The 21842-nt window shown below is 44.4% G+C and overlaps 1 protein-coding gene across 1 annotated transcript in view; it reads left to right on the top strand.

Moving 5' to 3' along the window:
• shroom3 (shroom family member 3) overlaps nucleotides 1-21327 on the top strand; it is a 47370-nt gene extending 26043 nt beyond the window's left edge. Inside the window, 25 exon segments of the mRNA XM_018696779.2 lie at nucleotides 789-914; nucleotides 3541-3553; nucleotides 3555-3745; nucleotides 4226-4551; nucleotides 4637-4889; nucleotides 5017-5072; nucleotides 5211-5688; nucleotides 5803-6090; nucleotides 6418-6838; nucleotides 6972-7111; nucleotides 7228-7377; nucleotides 7925-8388; nucleotides 9255-9479; nucleotides 9580-9772; nucleotides 9867-10179; nucleotides 12197-12273; nucleotides 14401-14492; nucleotides 14575-15343; nucleotides 15444-15660; nucleotides 16241-16386; nucleotides 17790-17889; nucleotides 18013-18123; nucleotides 18125-18179; nucleotides 18286-18407; nucleotides 18715-21327. Of these exon segments, the coding sequence (XP_018552295.1) occupies nucleotides 789-914; nucleotides 3541-3553; nucleotides 3555-3745; nucleotides 4226-4551; nucleotides 4637-4889; nucleotides 5017-5072; nucleotides 5211-5688; nucleotides 5803-6090; nucleotides 6418-6838; nucleotides 6972-7111; nucleotides 7228-7377; nucleotides 7925-8388; nucleotides 9255-9479; nucleotides 9580-9772; nucleotides 9867-10179; nucleotides 12197-12273; nucleotides 14401-14492; nucleotides 14575-15343; nucleotides 15444-15660; nucleotides 16241-16386; nucleotides 17790-17889; nucleotides 18013-18123; nucleotides 18125-18179; nucleotides 18286-18407; nucleotides 18715-19113 (5725 nt within the window). The 3' untranslated portion in view covers nucleotides 19114-21327.
• The last annotated feature ends 515 nt before the right edge of the window (nucleotides 21328-21842 follow it).

Below are 21842 nucleotides of genomic sequence, written 5' to 3' on the forward strand. Positions count from 1 at the left end.
AAGGTGCTGTTTGTAAGTTTTTGCTATCGCTACGTAGTTAACGTTAGCGTTAGCAGCTGTTTAGGGTTAAGGTTGCTCTACTTTTTGAGGAAACCCAGGTCTTTAAATGTGTGCAAAAAGATGCAGCATCTGTCTGACATTCTGCAGTTGTGGTTTTCATTTTACTTCTATTATCCTCAGTCGGCTGTAACATGACAGGGTCCTTTACAGGATCAATAAAGTCCACCCAGGCCCCTAGCTGATGACCTTACGTTTGCAGTTTTTTTCCCTTCACAATGATCAGTTGTTCTGGTTTGGATGCATGTTGGGGTACATTTTGTAAACATAAACACCTCCCTGGTGTGCAGCTGTATGCTCCAAACCAAACATATAAACATATATTTTCACCTAAATGTGGCTGAATACAAAAATTCTTGCTGCATCTGTGAAAAGGTTTCACACTTTTTTGGGTAATATTCAGTTTTCTTGGAGTCGAAAATATTTTTTGGATTTGAAATGAGGGGAGAGGCAGAGATAGGAAGAAGGTGAGTCACATCTCTGTGGACTGAGGCTGTGCAGCTGTGTGTGTGAAAGTGTGTGTTGTGTTACCATGGGAGGACACACTGGGATCATATTTAATGTTGAAATAATCAGTTTTCTGGTTCCAGCTCTGATAAAGAACTCAGTTTGGTGGTTGCTTCCCTGCAGCAGTTTTGAGACATCTAATGTCTCTGTGAATGAAAATCTGAGCAGAACATTCGTCGTTGTTGTTCATGCACTGATTCTGAATTTGTGCTGTCGACCAACAGACGCAGTGAGTCGGCGTCTCGTCCTCACTCGTGGCATTCGACGAAGCTCGGCGAAAGTCAGCCGGAGCTGCAGCAGGATGAGATGGACACGATGAGCAGCACCTGGCACCACAGCTACCACGCCAGGTAAATACCCAGCATGCCGCTACTAAACAGAAGAGAAAAGTCTTTAGAAAACTCCCATTTCAAAGTCATTGCACAATAAGTACTCAAACAGGAAATGTAGTTGTTAAGCCGTAAACCTTATCCAACCTTACTTCTTCCTTGTAGATTCAGTGAACACATTTAGACTGAGATAAGAGGAGAACAGTGCGTAATAGATGTAATAAAAGATAAGAAACACAATGATCTCTATTATATGATGGTGTATTACAGCTGGGGGAGGACGGGCAGTATTCTAAGGAAACTGAAAAAACTTGTTAAACTTCCAAAATTTGAAAGTGTAATTGGATTATAGCGGCGTCTGTGGTGATGTGCAGAGAAATAAACTCTTTTAATGTTGATAACAACACGACTTTTTATCTGATTCCACCTTCAGACATAATATATTTAAAGTTTAAAGTGGTGCCGCCGCTCAGCGGATCAAAGGTCATGTTCATGTCAACAGACATATAACGTTTCTCATCTTATCTCTTGTCTCACAGACACTGGCCTTCTGTGAGCTGCTGGGTTAAAATCACACGGGTTTAACTCTGTTTTTACTTTAGTTTTACTGTCTTTAATGAGAACTGTGAGTAATGTAATTTATGCAGATGACAGAAAACAATCTGTGAAGAATTTATAGAGTGTTTTCCTAAGGAATTAATGGACAGCTGTGGTTTTACATAACAACATAAACTGTTTGTTTGTGTAACAGTGGGGGGATCAGTTTAGCTGACAGAGGTGCAGAGATGGATCAATATCAGTCTGTTAAATGACGTGACCTTCGACCGTCTGCACAGTGTGTTTTGATTGAGTGTCAAATAATCAGCTCACCTCGAGTCGGTGACCTCAGGTCTTTTATTCTTTATTCATAATGATTTCAATATGTGATGGTTGCACCTGAGTGGTCCAACATACAATAAAAACGTATCTATCTTAATGTTAGCAAGATAAATCTACCTTTCTCACCCTTCTCTTTCTTTTTCTCTGCTGGGTGTCGTGTTGTTACTGATGTTGGAGCCGTTCTGTCTTGTAGTGTGAAGGGTTTTAGGACTCAGATCTGTCGTCTCAGACCAGTCAGAGTCACCGATAGACTTCTAACGTTCTCTGCTGCGTTGAAAGTTGATGTATAATATAAGTGGATGTATATGGGGTGAGGCTGAGTTAAGAATTGAAGTCACTGTGAACTTTTTCTGCGTTAAACCACAGATGTTCCCTAACCATGACCGAGCACTTAAACATAACCGTAAACAGTTTATTAATGCTGTAGTGTTTCCTGCTCGTTGACACTAAAGTGGTTTCCAGTGACGCCAACGAGTGTGTTTGTGACGAGCTGCTCTTCGTGTTGTGTTTTGTGTGAAGTGAAGCTGTTGTCGGTCATCGGAGGAAGTTACATCACTGATTCTTCTGAACAGCAGTGACGGGCGAATAAAAGCCTCTGACGTGACCGTGTGTGTGTGTGTGTGTTTGACATCGACGCCTGCAGAGAAGGGCATTCCTGATGCCCCTCCCCCTCACCTCTGGGTCTCCCATGGCAACAGACCCACCACCCACCCGCCCACGCACCCGACTGCCGTGTCCTGTTAGCAAAGCAGGGAACTGAATGAAAAGTTTGTCGTAACTCTGCTTCAGTTGAAGTGAATTTAACAAACAGAGACAGAAAGTCAGACTGAGACAAAAGTTTGAAACAAAAAAAAAAGAGGAGAGAGAGAAACTCAGGCGGAGACAGATGGAGACTGTCCTCTTTTCCATGGCAGTAATTGCATTGTGTTTGGTTGAAGGACTTGGTGGGTCAAACTGTGACGTCGACACAGACGCAAACACACACATTTACATTCCAGTCAATTATCTGGAGTGAGGTAACGGCAGACTCAGCCGCAAATCACCAACTTTACAACCAACAGTCAGGACATATGCAGAAAAATCAGCATTTTAAGTTGGTAAGGAGGTTTTAATCTAGTAAAGCTAATCTTAAAAATGTTGTCATCAAAGTCTGATAATATCTCTTCAGGTGTATTTATCAGTGTAATGTGGAATTTGTGCGTTGTATACATGCCAACATGACAACAGATGGAAGTTAGCATCGTGCTAAATCTGGTGCAATGTATTTATTCTGCTCTATCCCTGTTTTAAAATAAATAAATAAACAAAACAACAATACTCAGACCATCACTCCCTCCATATATATTCATGCTAACACTTTGGCTAAAGTTTAGTTTTGTAATGCTCCAACCTCCTGGAACAATCTTCAATACACCATAAAAATTAATTCCCTAATATCTTTATATTTATATCTATCTAAGAGAAAACACTCTTCGTTTTGGTATTTTTATTTTAAAACTCCCTGCTCACCCACACTGTGCCTCTTTCCATGTGAAAGATCAAATGTTATCACTTTAGTTACCTCATAATAACTTATGAAATTCCCATCAGTCACAGCCGTTCTTAGCGTGCTAACATGCTAAACTTTGACCTGCTAAACATCAGCATGCTAGCATTGTGGGTAGTGTTATTACCTTTAAGCTCAAAGTAAAGCTAAAATGTGTGCGATGCTTTATTTTCTGACTCTCCTTGATAAATATTTAACTTCTCCTCTGCCTCTGTCTCTCAGCGCCTCGACCACCGGACCTCTCCGGCGGCTTCGACTCCGGCGGCAGCTACCTGAGGAAGAGTCCGGACCAGTACAGCTCCAGGGGCAGCATGGAGAGCCTGGACCATCCCCAGTCATCCCAGCTTCACTCTGGACCCCAGCACCACCACCACCACGGTGGACCCCACCCCGCCTACTCCTCCTGCCACCAGCTGTCCTCCGCCAGGTACACGCAAAACAAACGCACCTCAGCAGATACTCTCTGATTTACATGTTGAGGAGCTGTAGAAACAGAAAGGAGAGACTGTGGTTTTAGCAGCAGTGTTGAAGCTCAGAAGTCAGATGCCAGTTTTTAGGCTGTCCTAAATCTACAGCTCGACTGCACAGTCAGACCTGAACATTGTTTCCCTGTCAGAGGAGATACAATAGAAGGATTATAAGTGAATGTGTGTTGTCCTTTTGTGTGATTCCTTTGAGAGGGCCATAATACAGCATGACTAGGCATTCGATAGTGAAACTTGGTGTGTCCTCCAAAGCTATAAATATCTCAACGTGCCTTTTCACCTTACCTTCACAGCAGTGACAGTTGACACCACTGAAACATCAGTTCAGTTAACTAAAACTGTTGCTCTTAAAGGACACAGTCTGTCTGTGTGATCTCTTAAAATGATCTAATCAGTGAATCACTCTCCTCGTCGTCTCCCAGGTCCTCCAACAGCATCGACCACCTCCACAGCAAACGAGACTCTGCCTACTCCTCCTTCTCCACCAGCTCCAGTATCCCAGAGTACCTTGCCTCCACCCCCTCCTTCAGCCCCGAGCGCTCCTACTCACTGGAGACCGTCCCTCAGAGAGGAGGGGGAAGCGGCGAGATGCAGCAGGCCGACATACGCTACATCCGGACGGTTTACGACGCCCAGCAGGGGATGTCTCAAGAGCACGAGTTAAGCTCCACCTCCGCTGCGCTGCTACGCAACTCTGACTCCAGAGGAGGCGGAGGAGCGAGGCCGGGGCTGAGCAGAGATCTGCAAGGTAAAGTTTCTGTTTCATGAGTTCTCAGATGTTGTAATTGTGATGTGATGACCTCACCGTTTTTCTTTTCCACTATTGGTTCCAGGTTCATTGGGCGGAGTCTGTTACCGTGGCAGCAGCAGCGGGAGCAGCAGCAGCAGCGGCAGCAGTGGTGGCGGCGTGCCAGCTTCTAACAGACACAGCGTGGGTCCGATATGGGGCCAGGCTGCCAGCCGCAGCTCCTACGAAAGCCTGAAGGGGGCGCCAGCTCCACCGAGGCGCAGCGACAGCTACGCAGCCATCAGGAACCACGAGAGACCAAACTCCTGGTCCAGTCTAGAGCACGCACGATCTCTTCGGTGAGTAATGTATACAACAACAAAAACAATAACAATACAATAAGATAAAATACGCTACACTACGTTAAAGTCTAAAACAAAACAGACCGGTATAGTAATTTTATCTGTTCAAATGTATTTTACTCAGGTCTCTGCAGAAAGGTTCCTGGCATCACTCCAGTGGCCCTGTGGCTTCAGGTCCAGGTATGTATTAATTTTTTATCCATGAATTTACTCATTTTAAAAACAGAGTAGGATCCAATTAACCCCTTATTCTCTAGTGGCTTGCTCAGGCTATTTTATCATTAACCTTAGCATTACTCTTACAAATGGTGCTTGCAGGTAAAGGTTCATACGGCATAGAGGGTCAGCTCCACACAGTGATAGAGAAGAGTCCAGAGAGCAGCCCAACCACGAAACCTCGGCAGGGCGGAGGCTTTCCACAGCCCACTTCACCTCCGGAACCCTCCTCCGGACCTGCGGGCCCCACCCCTCAATCCGGTCGGCTCATTCTCCCTACGGGCGTTTACCCTGTCCCCCAGCCTGAACCCCACTACGCTCAGATGCCCAGCTCCAACACCGGGCCAGGCTCCTCCACGGTCTACCCTGCCCTCGCCAAGGAGAACAGCCGACAGCAGCACCAGGGTCTGCAGGGAATCGGAGGGAGGGATGAAGGAGTGATGGAGGGGCAGAAGGATGGAAGGATATCGGCTACAGAAAACGGACACCAAAATAACATTTCTTCTTCATCGTACCCACAATCCTCTTATTCAACTTCTGGTTCCTCACAGCTCAGGACTCAAACACACGAGGCAGACAGGTGATGACTTAATTTTGCATCTTTTATACTGATATTTCAATACTTCAGTCACTCACTACCAACTGGAAAATTGTTCATATTGGCTTTTAAAACTCAGTCTTTTAATTTTATCAGGCCTCAACAGGAAGAGTCTCATCCTGGACAATACAAACCCCACCTGAAAACGTCTGGAGGGCGAACAGAGGGTCAGACGGTGGCCCAGAGACCCCAAAACCACCAGGAACCTCACAGTCAGAGCTTCCATGCTCACAAAAGGCAGGGATCCCATGGCCAAGTGTTCCAGGAACAGAACCAAGATTTCCATGTTCCCCACGTCCAGTCGGCCCCTGGATCCAGGCCTCAGTCCTCACATGAGTGGAGGGACCTCTACACACCTGTCCAGCCCAGGGGAGATAGGAGCAGGTATGGTGGGATAAAAGGAGTGCAAGAGGTCTACTAAAAGTAGTTTGTGGGCTGTTCAGGTTTATGAGGCTCCCAGCTGTAGATTTATCATCTGCCCTCAAAAACAAGTGGTAGTGGTGCTTTTCTTCTGAATGAGTTTGGGGCTGTTTTTGAGCCTCTAAAGACCTTTGAGATGGTGTATTATACTAATACGTTTGACTTCACCTGACCTAATGGTTTAGTAAAGCAGGTCAAGGTGGTTCAGCCAATGGTTGGACAGAATATATCAGGAGATGTCACTTGATGTCAGTGATGATACCTTCTTTTCCCCTCCCTCTCTCCCTTCAGATCAGTGGACCACACCAACATTCATTCAGACTCCGTGGCATTCTCTAGGCCCGCCCAAGGACAGGCACCCCCTACCCACTCACCTGCTCACCCTCAGCCTCAGGCCCCACCCGCCTCCCAGACGTCCCCCCGCCACCTCAGTGACTCAGCAGCTCTGCAGTACCAGCACTGGGACCACAGAGACAAAGACAGAGAACACCCTCTGACCCGTCTGGAGATCGCCCTTGCCGAAGTCCAGCGGTGCGCCAGCCCTGACAGTGTCTTCTCCGCCACTGGCCACGGCAACAGTAGCTCTGCTGATGGCAGCCAGGGGCCTTCACGCAGCCTCTCCGTCTTGGAAAAAGTCAGTCGTTTTGAGCGCCGGGAACGTGGTGGAAAGCAGCGTAGTCACAGCACGAACAATAAAGCCACCCATCTTCGGGTAAGTCCAACCAAACGTCTTTTTTTTTGACCTGTCAAATAATTCCTTCATCCAAAACTGACTTCATGAATTTGGAAATGTTGCTCCTTCTTGGCTGAGACACTGCTTCGCTGTTTCATGTTTTCTGGTATAGAATCAGACAACAGAGAAAGGCCGGAGTGCTCCCTGTGGAGCAGATGACCTGAGAAACATGTTGGAGAGAAGCACCAATGGGACCAAAGCCCACAGAACCATGAGCTACAGAGGAGGTAGCAGCGACCACATGAAATACAGGTAGAAAGGCTGCAGATAACTCTTACAAATCTATGGTCACTTTGAATTTGTATCCACTTTTGGCCATAGTCAAAACTGTCCATCAAAAGACATTTATTTTTCTATGTTATGTTCAGGACCCCAGCAGATCCAAATTCAGCTCTCCAGAGGAGTCGCAGCAGCTACCAGCTGGACCAATCCAGGGAGGGTGACAGCAGCAAAGACTTCCCCCGGAGGCAGGACATCCAGGAAATACTGGGCTCCATGCAGGACACGTCCTTCAACAGGTCAGAGGCCATTAGCAGTTTAGAGTCCTCCAAAAAGTAATACCCTAAGTTGTTCAGCTGGTTAGAGTCTTCCAGCTCCCTCAGTCAAAGTCCTTGAGAAGGTCTGAGTCCTTCCTCAGGTGAAAGTCCTTCAATAGGTCAGAATCCTTCCTCCAGTCAATGTTCTTCAACAGATCCTTCCCCAGGTCCGAGTCCTTTAGCAGTTTAGAGTCCTCCAAAAAGTCCTACCCTAAGTTGTTGAGCTGGTTAGAATCTTCCAGCTGGTCAGAATCCTTCCCCAGGTCAAAGTTCTTGAGAGGGTCAGAGTACCTTCCCAGGTCAGAGTCCTTCAGCAGGTCAGAGTCCTTCCCCATGTCCGAGTCCTTGAGAAGGCCAGGGTACTTCCCGAGGTCAAAGTCCTTCAACAGGTCAAAGTCCTTCCCAAAATCAGAATCCTTCCTTGGGTCAGAGTCCTTGAGTTGGTCAGAGTTAGACCATAACGTACTTTCAGGTCGGTGTCCTGAGTGTCTCACATTCATCCTGACATTGGAAAATTGTCTCTAATCAGATCTTACAGGGACTCTTTGAAAGACGCCCAGTCTAAGGTCCTGCGGTCCACCTCCTTCAGACGGAGAGACCTCAGCTCCTCAGTCAGCTCTCCTGCAGCTCCTCCTCCTGCGTCCTCCTCCGGCAGCCATCAGCCTCCACCCGTCCCTGCCAAGTACCACTCCCTGGAGAAAAAAGGTCCCAAAACGATGCCCAAACCACAGGGCATCATCATCACGCCACAGTCGCCACCATCAATCACCTCCCCTCACACCCCGAAGGAGCGACACATCGTTAGCCCTGAGGTCCGAGGCCCGAGTCCCCCAGCTCTCCCCAGTGTCCCACCGGTTGGACCTCCTGCTCGGATCTGTGGCCGCAAGCGTCTGACGGCGGACCAGAAGAAGCGCTCATACTCAGAGCCAGAGAACATGAACGAGGTTGGGCTTTCGGACAATGAGACTGCTGCCCTCTTCAGGCGTGGAGGAGGTAAATAAGAAAACACTAAGAAAAGCATTAGATGTTTATTGTTTCATGTCATACTATTACTTATTACTATTACTTATATAAAACTTTACATTTACATCCAGTTTATATAAATGCAAATGTCAAAAAAGCTACTAGCCCTGACAAGACATTTGCAACAAATCTCTCTGCATTTAGCAAAACACAGGAGGAGCTGTTTCTGGTTGACAGTCAATTTGTGTCCAGAAATTACTGTAGCAGCCTGTTTCTCACTCAGCTTTACCTTTAGCTTTTCATTCAATAAAGCTGAACCTAAATAATTCTCAAGAACTGACCAAAATGTTACACCAAGTATCAAAGACCAAGTTCCAGAGCTAACGTCAAATGCCAGATGCTATTTTTAGTGTTGCATATTTATTCTTTGATCAGAAAATGTCTGATTTAAATCCTAATTTTGGTTTATTTTAACATTGTGCATGGTATTATTGCAGATACCTGCTGTTAACCTAATCTCAGCCTTTTGTTTGTTATTTGCCTGTCGCAGCCAGGTTCATCACTGTTTGTATCCCCTTCCTATCAAAATAATGGAGATGTTCTCTTAATTTGCATGTGTTTTGTTAAGCTACAGTACATTGAGCTCTCTGGGCCACCGTACAATAGGCTTATTTTACTAAACAAAGACTTGGTTTTGTTGAAAAAACCTTCCTTTCTTCAACGTAAGGTATCAAAAAAAAGTTTTGTTGTGGTTTTGGGACCAAATCTGGGGCAAAGAACACTCAACCCTCAGGGGAACTGAGGCCTTTTATGAAATTTATGGGCAGCACACAAACACCTGCACTGTTGCTCACAAAATAATTGAGCCTAATAGGAATGTCCTCGATGTCTGTCAGAGACCAGCGTGGCCGACCGGCGTAAGATGTTTGAACTTGCGGCGAGTCGTGTCGGAGGCGGGGCTCCTCAAAACGCCACGTCAAGGCCTGAGCTACGACAGCTTCAACAAGATGCTCTGGCCGAGTACATGGAGAGGAAGAGAGGCGTCATAAGAGACAAGGGAGGACAGAGGGGACCGAGGCCTCGCAGCGCTTATCTACAACCTGACAACAGCAACCATATGGGTAGGTGGAGTTGGGGAGTGACAGTAAGCGAGGGGTGATGATTTTATGGATTAATAAAATCATTGCTTTCTTCTTTGTCCTTTTTTTTCCTTCTCTCCAGCCTCCGCCTGTTACTCAGATACCTTCAGCCTCTCCTCCGCCTCCAGCTTGCTCTCCCTCCAGGACTCCGGCCCAGAGGAGAGGCGTCTCTGCTCCACCCTTCCTCATGGATCCGACCTGCGAAACCACCAGTCCAACCTCTTCTACCCGGGCAGGGTGACGACTCCAAGGCCTCCAGCGCAGCTGCCACACAGGTAGCCAAAACCAGACACCTGCTGCAGCTAACGTTGAATTATTACATCATTATAACATTTTGATAATTAACTGTTTCCTCGTTTATATTCCCAGTGCTTCTCCTGGCTCCTCTACTGAGCCCCAGACCCACATCCTCCAGGATCTCGCCCCTGAAGCAGGTCTCAGCAGACAGAGCCAGTCTTCGAGCAGAGACCCAGGGCTGGGCCACCAGCACCAGGCCGCAGAACCTCAGCTCAGCCTGGGGTTGTCCAAGCAGCTCAACGGGGCTCTGCAGAGAGCCGGGTCAGCTCTGAGCTCCTCGAAGTCGGCCTCTGCTGAGGATCTCCTGGAGCGATCTGAGGAGAGGCAAATGACTCCTCAGCACTACCGCTCCCGCTCCTCCCCCACTGTGGAGACTCTGAACCAGGTAACACTGCACTCCTTCAAAAACTCAGGCTTTATTTATGATTATTACAACCTACGGTTACAGGAAAAAGTATTTTATCTCAAGCTTGTTGCAACAGAAGATAAAATAATGGCCCCTGTGATGACCTTCCAGAGAACAGAATTATAAACCCCTGCTTTGATGTCTGATAAACCCTTAAAACATTTCTGTAACTTTCCAAAACCAATGATCCAACACTCACACCTACTTCACACCGTGATTAGCCAGCTGTGCCGAGGTGACGCATTTGTGGCACTTTTCATGTGAACAAGAACACGAGGGGGCTGTCTGAAAATATGCACCCTTATCCCTGTATTTAAATGACAAAATTAGGCCTGGAAGTTACAAGAATCAAGACCACAACCAGGCTCTCACGCTGGAGGTGCAACAGGCGGACGTCATTCACTTTGTTTTGAACCTTGGAAAACAAACAGCCGCTGCCCTGCTAAGCCTCAAGAAACAACTTTATGGAAATAGTTCTCTGACGCAGCCTCATGACAACAAATCATGCTGCTCTTGATTCCCCCAGGAGACGTTTAACACTGGAAACAAAATGAACATCAGAATGACGGCAGTGTGAGAAAATAACTAAATAAATCACATCCAACACTGTGGAGAAGACTGCATATCTCTAGTGATTAGTGATCCAGTTCCCAGCTAATTCTGACTGTCTTGTCCCATCGAAATTTAAAGATGTATCACGATGTCTGCACAGTGATAAAATATCAAAGGGACAGTCCTGATCCTCGTGGCGCTAACTGCATTTATTTGACAACATTTTGCCGCTTGAGGGACATTCACACAGGAAATTCCCAGAATCCTCAGAGTTTCCTGTGAGGTGCCAGAGAGCCGGAGACGGTGGCTGGGCGCTGTCCGATGTGGACGATGGCAAAGATAACACACCAACAAACACACACATTTACATATGACATACACACATCTACAGACTTCTTAAAGGCATGCAGTAAAGGATGAATTTGTTGTTTATCTCCTTCGGTGATCAGAGCAGCCTGTGTCACATAAACATCATTACAGGACACTGTGTCCTCTACTTTAAACAATAGATTTCACTGCAGGGTGGTGTCAGTGAATTCTTAGATTAGTGGTGTGGAAAGTGGTGTTTTTGCACAACGTAACGAGTAAGTTGTTGACGTGTGTGTCCTTGAACACACCAGCGAGGACCACTGTGGTGTAGTCTGTGAGGTGAAAGAGTTTAGAGCTCGGTTCAGTGTCTAATCAGCAGCCTACAGGCCTGAATGTGTGTGATAAGGTCTGTGGTCAGACATGTGATTGCTGATGCCACAGTCTGGATTTATTTTTTTAATCTGGTCAGAGAGACAGAAACAGGAATATTCAGTGTTTAATAGGAGTTAAGTAACCTTATATATATATTCAGAAAGTCCCAAAAAAAGCTCTAGGCCCGAGCCAAGTCAAGTCAGTTTTGTTTATATAGCATCGATTCACAGGTCACTTTCCATATAGAGCAGGTCTGGATCTTTATAACCCCTCATCTTCAAAATTAGGAATGGGCCGATTAATAAGTTATCGATTGTCGAGGAATTTTGTCGATCACATGGAATTTAATTGATGCATTCGTATCAGTGAGGTTGTGTTGTGTGTCTGGAGGTAATATAATGATTTTCACTACATGCCATTTACAGTGAAAACATGCAGTGTTACAAGAAGATGTTTTCACTTTAGTACGACATACAAACTTATCCAGTTATAACGAGAAACTTTTCTTGTTTAAAAAAATTGTGTTTATCTTGTTATAACAGGATAACGTCATGTAAAACCCGTTACTGTGTTTATATTCCTGTTTATGTCGTTCATAATTTTTTCTAAATAGTCTTGTTTGTCTCTTGTTTTGTATTTATTAGTATTTATTGTTTGCTTCTTGTTGCCTTTTCTCTATTTTTCCCTGTGTGCTGCTGTAGTAAGTAGTAGTATGTGACTGATTATCTTCTGGTCTTAACAGAACTCCGTCTGTGTGTTTCAGGACTTCCCTCCAGGTGACGTCAGGCTGTTTGGCGTCTTCATCTCTGAACCTGGACGCTGCGCTCTGGCTGCAGACAGGTACTCAGACCGTGTGATCATGTGACCAAACAAACAGCTGATGGTTTAAAATCCCAGAGCTCAGAGTTCGGTTAAACTTTATTAGCATGAACGTAACGATGACTAATTTTAACCAGCTTGAACAAAATGTCAGACAGCTATTTAATAACTGAAGGATCATGGGAATTCAGGTCGATTACTGTGCCAGCAGTTTAGCTGACTTCCATAATAGGCTGTTAACATTCGGCCTGTGTGTGTTTTTGTGTGTGTCTGTGTGTGCTTTAGGCTTTTTGCTATTTTAAAACCAACCGTGGCCTTATGAGTCCATGTGCCCTGCTGCTGATATCAGAGAGGAAAGACTGGAAGTAAGGAATGAGAACAAGGGGGAAAGGGAAGGAAAAGAGGAGGTGAGACATGGGAGGAAAAGAGAAAAGAGGAGAAGGATAGAGTTAGAGGAAGAAGTGATTGAGGAAGGTGATGGAAAAGAGGAAACGAGGAGGGAAGGAAAGAGGGAGGATGTTAAAATAGGGAGAGAGAAAAGGAAGGGAAGAGGAGAGGAGGATGACAGGTGAGATGATAGGAGAGGAGGAGGAGAAAGAGGAGAGGAAGAGAGGAGGAAAAGGAGAGGAGAGATGGAAGAAAGGAAGAAGGGGGGGAAATGGGAGAAATGAGAGAAAAAGGATAGCAGGAGGAAGGAGAGAGGGAAGGAAGGAGGAGGTGAAAAGAAGGACCATTGAGGAGAAGAAATACAGATGAGATGAGAGGGTGAGGAAAAGGAAAGAAAACTGAGGGAAAAGAAAGGGAGAAAAGGGGGAGGGATGGAGGAGAGAAGGAGGAGGGAGGGGGGTGAGGAGAAGGAAAATAAAAAAAGGATGATTTTTGTTCTTTAAATGGTCTGAAATTAAACTCCAGGTAGGTTTAGAGACTTTTTGGAGGCTCAAGGAGAGGAAGTCGGGAGTGTCTCTCGGTATGGAGGGAGGAAAAGAGGGAGGAAAAGAGGGAGGAGAAGAACTGGCAATTTAAGATAGGTGAGAAGGAGTGAGGGGGAGGAAGGTAGGAAAGGAGACAAAGGAGGTTGGGGGTTTGGGTGGAGATAAGGAGTTCAGAGAAGTGAAAGAGTTCAGAGGAGGTTAAAGGGAGGGGGGAGAGAAAAGGAGGATTAAAAGACAGGAGGAGTTAAAGGAGGGGAGGAACTGAGGAATTTAAGGAAGCAGAGAGGCCTCCTCTGGCACAGAGACAGAAAAATAAACAAAATACCAGCTCCAGTCCACAGGGATTTATTCACTTAAAACTCTTAAATATGTTTGCTCTCAAAATGTGAAGGTCAGAGGTCACTTCAAGAATCCTGTGAGGACCATGAACGCATCACGGCTAGTTTACTGAACGCTGACCTTTAAAAATAAGCACATTAGATCAGAATTACTGATGATTGCTTTTAAGAAACCTGACAGTAGAAACAAGTAAATGAGAAATCCAATACAGAACACAGTGGAAGACTGTTTTTAATCTTTTTACTTTAAATTACATGAACTTTATAATATATATTTTTTTTAATTTTCCACCACTTTTAGATAGATTGATTAAATCCAGAATATGAAAGTGACAGGTAGATCAAATACATGCTGTTGATTGAGCTAAAACTGCTGGCAGTGTCAAACATTTAAACCTGCAGTGTGGAATGTTTTTCCCTTTATTAGTTTGTCCTCGCCGTCTGTCACTTTCTTTTTTTAGACAGTGATCCTTCCTCTCAATGCCAAGTTTCTTTTTTTGTCTGGGACATCAGGAACTTTGCTTGGATGGAAGAAAATAGACACTAATGCACATGTGGATTGGCACAATGAAAAAGCAACCTGGACTGCCAGATGAGCAGTTTTTACTCAAACAAATGGGGGCCATCTTGGAGTGTGGTTGTCTTGATACATCCATGGTTCATCATCTGGGGATAAAACTTGTAGAAATTAGATAAAGTAATACCTTCTCTGCAAATCTGATGCAACAAAATTTACCAAGTATCTGACCTGTAGATGTGGAGACCTCTTCCAAGCCTAAGTACCTCTACCGATGGGACGGCTGAACAGTGTTACTGTCTGAATATCTCGACAAGTTCTTCCTTGTCTTTAATTCTTTTCTTATCTATCTTTCTTTCAGACCTGCAGACATCCAGGTGTCAAGGGGCGTAGTCTCTCCTCAACCATCCCAGAACAGTTTGAATACCGTCCAGCCTGCAGGACCGTCTCAAGGTTGGTACATTTTTTTAAAAAGTCAAACAGTGTCAGTATCCACAGTATCTTTCTTTGACTCTTCCTCGTGTTCTGATCCTAGACCCAGGCTCCTCCTATACTCCCGTCACTCGTAGAGAGCGACAGAAGAACACTGAACGCCAGCGAGCCCACAGCACCTCCACCTTGGCGGCCTCCGTTGGCCTGCCCTGCCCCTTCTTCCCGCCTGGGACTCAGGATGGAGGCGGCACTGAGTGGCAAGCTAGCGAGAGGCTGAGCCTGGCCAACCTGGATGCCATCACCTTCCCAGGCATCCCGCAAACAGGCAATGAGGGTGGCACTGAGGATGGTGGCAAGGATGCTGCCGTTAACGCTGCTGGCTTCGATGAAACTCTGGTGATGGACAGACAGGCAAGACGCAGTAAGAGTGACGCCAGCATTTTAGAAGACGCTGAGAAGGACGTTTACAGAGGGAGAGCCTACAGTTTGGAGACAAGAGAAAGGCATGAAAATGCCAAACTAGTTTCACCAACATCCCTGTCCCATTTCCAGTTTGCAACCCCACCAAACAGGAAGGACAGTGGGAACAGCGTGTCATCGCCTTCCCCAACCTCCCATCCGTCCATCCGCCACCTGTCCTCACTGCGAATTTCTGAGTCCAGCCCCTTCTTCACCTACACTGACCAGCAGCAACTGTTACAACCCTCCACAGGCCAATCGCAGGAGGACTTTGATGAGGTATTCCTTCAAAATCCTGCCCCTCCATCACCTCCTCTACCAATCAAAGAGACAAGCATCATGGAAGACTTCCCTCCTCTTCCTCCTCCTCCCCTGGAGTTGGAGCAAGAAACTGGAGACCAATCTCTTGGAAGGTTTGTGACCTAAATTTAAACATGATCATCATGGGGGTTTTGATCTTTCCACTGGCTCATTCTACTTTTCCATTTTTCTGTTCTCTTCCTTCAATCCTAGTTCGGAATTCTTAAACAACTCCAGCATTCCCACTAGAAAGTCGTCCCTTCCCTCCCCTCCAACGTCCCCTTCATCCTCTGTCCCCCCTCCACCTTTACCTCCCACCATCACCACATCTACTACAACTGAGGACAGCCTAGGTCTTGAGTATCAGCCCATCCCCAAGAGGGAAAAGACATCTGAGGAGCTGCAAGTGGAGGCACTTGCCCGGCAGCTGGTGGGTACCTGAAGTCATAAGTTAAATTGAATACATGTTGCTGTTCCTAGGTCTGACTTTTGTCCATCCTTCATTGTTGTACCTTTGTCTTTGTACCTACCTCTGGTACTGCTTTTGTTGAAGCACATAGTTATTACTCTACCTTTGTTGTTGTTCCTAGTTCTGATTCGACATTTGTCATTGTACCAGCTTCTGTGTCTGTCCTTCTTGCTCTACCTAAGTTTTTGTACTTAGCTTTACCTCTACCTTTGTCTTCGTACCTGGTTCTGGCTCTACCTTTGTCATCGTACTTAGTCCTGGCTCTACCTTTGTCTTTGTACCTTGTTCTGGCTCTACCTTTATCTTCCTACCTAGTTCTGGCTCTACCTTTGTCATCGTACTTAGTCCTGGCTCTACCTTTGTCTTTGTACCTAGTTGTGCCTCCATGTTTGTCTTCATACCTAGATCTGACTCTGCCTTTGTCTTACTCTACTCTACTTTTTTATTTGTACCTTGTGTTAACTACTTTTGTCATACCCAGTTGTGACCCTACCTTTGTTGTTGTCCATAGCTCTAATTCTTCCCTTTTTTTTCTATCCAGGTGTTGCAGGACCGTTCTCTGGTGCCCCTCCTGGACACATGGGGGGCTAAATCCACTGTTGAACTTATGGAGGAGATCTTTCCAAACAGCAAATTAGTTGATAAATCACAATGGCAGCAGAGGGGCAATGGTCAATTGGATGACAGGTAATACTGACATCGTTTGTATTGTCTCTGAATATCCTTTAACAATGTCAGTGATATTTAAAATATACCAAGACACTGATTTTTATTATAAAGAAAACATTCCTTCTATTTTAATTTCTATCCCTCCAAATCATTTAAACAGGAAATCGAACACTTTAATCATTACAACCGACATCACACTCTCCACCTTGTTTTTTCCTTTTAAGTACTTAAAACAAAACAAAGATAAAGACATCAATGTTGAGAGTGTTTATTTCAACACAGGACCAAAACTGCAGAGAATAAGATGAACATTTGGGGAAAAGGATTTCCTGTAAACCAGCATTTGTCATTCTTGTGTTGGCTGACAGCTTCCTTCTCTTATCTGCTGCTGACACAGAGAAGAAACATCACAAACCTCTGCAGCCTCTGCACGTTGTGGCCTTTAAAAGTCAGCGACATCTTAAATGTGTGTTTTGATTTGTTGGTGAACATCATGTTCAGGGAAGGAATGTTTCCTAAGAAAAGAAGATAACATTCATCCACTAACGATTTAAGTACAACATTTTCTGTTGTACGTGGTCAGCCAAGAGTCACAGGAAGTTTTTGTTTTTGCTTTGACCATTGTGAAACTCATTGTGAAATGTTGTGTTGTTGTACAGGGCACGTTGGATGCAGTTTTTCTGTAAGTTCAGAAGTTGGTACAAATGTTTTCTTTTGTTGCCAGTGCCACCAGTTAACCAAATATATTTTTGCTTCCGAAAATAACATAAGATATGGAGACAATGAAGTAAAATATTTTCCAGCAGGTACACTAGGCTCAACCTTGTTTGTTGAACCAAACCTACCTGTTAGTGACTGGTGGTTTCACAGGTCTGACAAAAGGCTAGAGTGATGATGCAACATGAGGGTGAAAATATGATTTCCTGTTGACTCAGTGTTGAAGTTAGATGGTGTTGGCATCATCAGTCAGGACAGGAGAGACCAGACAAACCTGATCAACGCTTGTCAGCATGTAAAAGAAAAAGGTCTCATTGTCTGAGTGAGGCTGCAGAATGAGCTCAGAGAAAAAATGTGACTTTTTTAAAAGTTGTCCTTCCTTCTTGCCATAGTGGATGGATATTCTGATTATTTCATTTGAACCCTCACATCAGTTTGAGTTCCATAAATATAGATAGAAAGACAGGTGGCCCCCTGCAGTATGAACAGTTGAACAACACTGACACCTTGTGGCCAGAGTTGGAATAACAGGAGGAACGCACCCTATCAAATCAGAGCAATGTCGTCTTGGTGTCAGTTTTCAATGTGAATGAAGGTTTATCCCCATTAGTTTCTTTTTAATACAAGAATGACAGGCATCAAATGGTAGCACACACAAGAAAATTTTAAATCCAAGGTTTTAAATAGTGTTGTTTCCTTTGTAGGATCCAAGATGGCATCTGCGATTCTGCTCCAAGGGTGGCGACGGATGGAACGATGGAGACAAATCTGGATGAGGATGACAAAGACCTCAACACCAGGAAGGTAAAAACAAATCCCAAGCAAAACACAAACAAACAAATCAATACTTAAAAGATGAAGTCCATAAATCAATCTTTTATTTTCTGAGAACTATGTATACTATATAATAACTTTCCTGTTTACCAGGTGGAGCTGTGTGAGGCTCTGAGGAGCAGCGTGGAGGCTCTGCGGCAGGAGAAGGAGGTGCTGTGTGAGGAGCAGAGGTGTCACCAGGCACTTGGAGCGAGCATCGAGACAGGTGGTACAGGAACACCTCAAAACCAACGAGAGGGACAAGTACAGCATGTTCATCGGTACGACATCTTAACCGTCTCTACGAAAGAAACACAGAAGCTTTCCATGATTCTTTGGCGTTGTACCTGTTAGAGACCAAGATTTTGACCTGGTTGTGTTTTGCAGGAGATCTGGAGAAAATCGTAAACCTGCTGCTGTCTCTGTGCAGCCGGCTGTCGAGGATCGACAGGTCTCTGCTCGCTCTGGAAAGAGAAGAGCTGACACAGGAGGACACAGCAGAGGAGAAGGTGAGACGGGACGCCACTGTCAGTTTTACATTAGTTTTGCTTATATTCATCATGTGCTACTTCATCAGTTGTTACAGTCATTCAGGGCTACTGGACTTGGTTGTAGATACTTGAAGATGTTTATCTTCCCTGAAATCCAGTTGCCCTCGCTTCAGCTTTTCTTGGATAACCACCTAGATAACTGAGAATCTTCACGGACATTTGTTGCAGTTACACGTGTAAAATAAATGTCCCAGCTGGGTTGCAGTGCAGCAGTTTGGCCAGTAGATGGAGCTAGCTAGTAACATAAACATTGTCGTCTCTTCAGATTTCCCTCCATCACAAACGCTCCCTGCTCCTCCGTCAAACCGAAGATGCCTGGGAGCTGAAGGAGAACTTGGACCGGAGGCAGCGGGTGGTCCACGGCATCCTGTCCGGCTACCTCACCGAACCGCAGCTCCAGGACTACCGTCACTTCGTCAGCACCAAACCCTCCCTCCTGATTCGCCGACGGCACCTGGACGACCTCATACGACAGGGGGAGGAGCAGCTGACGTGGCTGGCTGAGAGCCTGCCGGCGGAGCTGGCCGAGGCCCATGGTTGGTCCAGAGCTGGTCCGTTCTCGGGCCCATTGCCCTGCTCCTCTCCGTTTCCACCACTGCTTTCGCAATCTGTGATTCCAAGTCCCGCCCACTCTGTCAGGTCCACCACTGTGACATCGCTGTGATGTCACGGACACAGGAAATGAAAAAGAGACGATTGGATCCTTAAACTCTCAGAGCTTGAGTGATGCTCTAAACTGAAAGTGTTTTATATGAAGGAGGAGAGGGCCTGAAGCAGGCTCCTGTTCACACTGAAACTATGCAGGATTCACACATGAAGAAGAAAAGCCTTTAATGTGCCTCGTTATCATTCACACCTGACTGTACATTACACCTTTGTTCACCTCATCATCAGCAATCAGCGCTGTGCGGACTCAGACCAACTGCTGCCAATGTTTCCAACCATCTTCTGCTCTGTAAGGTGATTTTTTAAAAAAGACTATCAGGTGTTTTTAAGTCGGAAGATCCCAAGAAAGTTCATTGTCAAATGCTTTAAAGGACAATTCTAGTGTTGCTGGTTATTACCTGCTGTTTTCCAGCTCTTATCATGTTGATTTGTTTGCTTTCAGTGTCTAAATATTCCTCTCAGTAAAGACAAGAGCCGTGCTGTAAAGCTGTAAAAATACAAGTCAGCTTTAACTTCTGTTTTTATAACCAAGGACCACAGTGGTAGCACCGGCTCTGAGAACTGCTCCACTGAAGAAATGAAGGCAGGGTCCCAGTCACACTGGAATTGTCCTGAAACAACCCTGACGGTGCTTTCAGGAACTTCGAACATTCAGACGTTCCTCCACAAAGCTCTTTATTTCTAATGACGTGAGCAGGTGTGTCATCTCTCAAAGACAAAATAGCATCATCTGTAAAATATCGTCACCGGACCTGCTCAGCTCTCGCACATGTACAGTCGACACACAAATATACGTTAACACCAAAATTGGAGGGACGCTGCGACAAACGACTCTGTACACGGATCTTGAAGGGGAACCACTTTGAGAAAAACTGTTATGATCACTGTCACATCAAACTGTAACACTACTACTGCCACTACTGTCTGTGTGTCTGGAGCTTGTAGCACTTGTAGCAGTTTGACTAGAATGCAGCAGAATTTACACTGAACCATAAAAACTGTTGCCGCTTACTCCTCTTTAAAAAAAAAAAAAAACGTTTCCTGTGGTTAAACATTTGATGAGTTCAATTTTGGATTTGAAGTTTAGTTTGATCAAAAATTTGTGATTTTTGTTTTCTCGTAAATTTACAGTTTTAATTGTGGAAATTCTGAGTTTTTACTTGGAATATTACCCCCCTACCCTGCTATGTAATTTACCTACAATGGCCCTGATACATTCGTCTCTACTTGAAAGTTTTAATCAGTAAAAATATCAGCACTTTGTCAAATTGCGATCACTGACGTCGGTCTCTTCAGCCCAATCACAGATAACCCTGATGACATCAGTGTGACATCATCAAAAGACACTATTTTCACAGGCTCAGTAGCATTAACCACGACAGGATGGAGCGCCATGCTATTGTTATTTAAACTGTCAAAACAAAACAACAAATGTTTCTGTTGCCACAACCATGAAGTATTTATTTATGCCTAAATCATAAATGTTGCAGACAAAGTGAAGTAAACAGGAAATGGAGGAAAGATGCAACTCATGAGTCAAAAATATTAAAACAGTAGTTAATTAAAAATGTAAAATGTTGCACCACTTTTGTTTCTCTGTTAAGTCACAATCATAAAATGTAATTTCTCATTTTCACAACATTTGTTTTTTTTTTTTCTTCTTGTCATTTTACTTTCATTTAATTGTTCACTTTTGTCCCTCTGGGCTTCCATAGTTTTTGATGGATCGCACTCTTCCACTCTGGGTCAACTCTTTCAGCTGCCAATGAAAGATCAGGTTTATACAAAACTTTTGCCATGTAGCAGGTGCCATTTTCAGTTCATTTTATCTGGGGACTCCAAATGTCACAAAGCATATTTCTTCTACAGGGTCAGTATTTATTGTGTAACTAACAGCTGCAGCAGTGTGTGGTGTCTAAACGACAGCTAAAGTACTGATCAGTAGAAGTTGTTTGTACCTGTTTTCACTCAGCACCTTTTTAAATACTCTCCAAACATTACAGCAGCACACGATCTGCCTTACGTCCTCATCAATAACCCAGATTTTACTGTTGATTATTGTCTGTTTGTTTTATTTTCAGAGGCACAACAGAATATCTCAGACATTTTTCTGTTTATCGTTGAATTAAATTCAATGTTTGCTTTGAAAAAAAAAAGACGATTGGAAAACAGCTCCTGTTTTTTTGCAAAATAAATATATTTTGTAAATGCTTTCAGACTCTGTGTCCACTTCAAGTTGTCCTGCGCACAAACACACGTATGAATAAACAAATACAGGTCATCAAAGGTCAGGAAATAACAAGGCAGATGTTTCCTGTTGTCTGTCAGGACATTATCAGGCTGATATTCTGTAGTCTGATACATGAAATTGTAGGATGTTAAACATGAAAGATGGTGAAATCAACTCATCTTTTCTTGTTAACTTAATATGAATATACATGTTTTGTTAATTTCAAGTTGATTTAACTTAGAATTTTCAGTTTATAGAACTTATAAACATGAATTGTTTTAGCTTAATATATTTTAAACAGTTGAATCAAGTTAATATCTTAAATTCAGTTACCTAGCCAGTTTTACATCTTCAAAACTCATATATAATAAATTATTGTTTTGACGTGGGTTTAGCAACAGTATCTGCTCATTAAGCCAACACAAAGTTATATATTTTCTTGCCTAATGAAAATAATATTAAGCCAGCATGATATCTAAACTGATTATTTGCATGGA

Source organism: Lates calcarifer, linkage group LG9, assembly GCF_001640805.2.
Source record: "Lates calcarifer isolate ASB-BC8 linkage group LG9, TLL_Latcal_v3, whole genome shotgun sequence".
NCBI lineage: Eukaryota > Metazoa > Chordata > Actinopteri > Centropomidae > Lates > Lates calcarifer.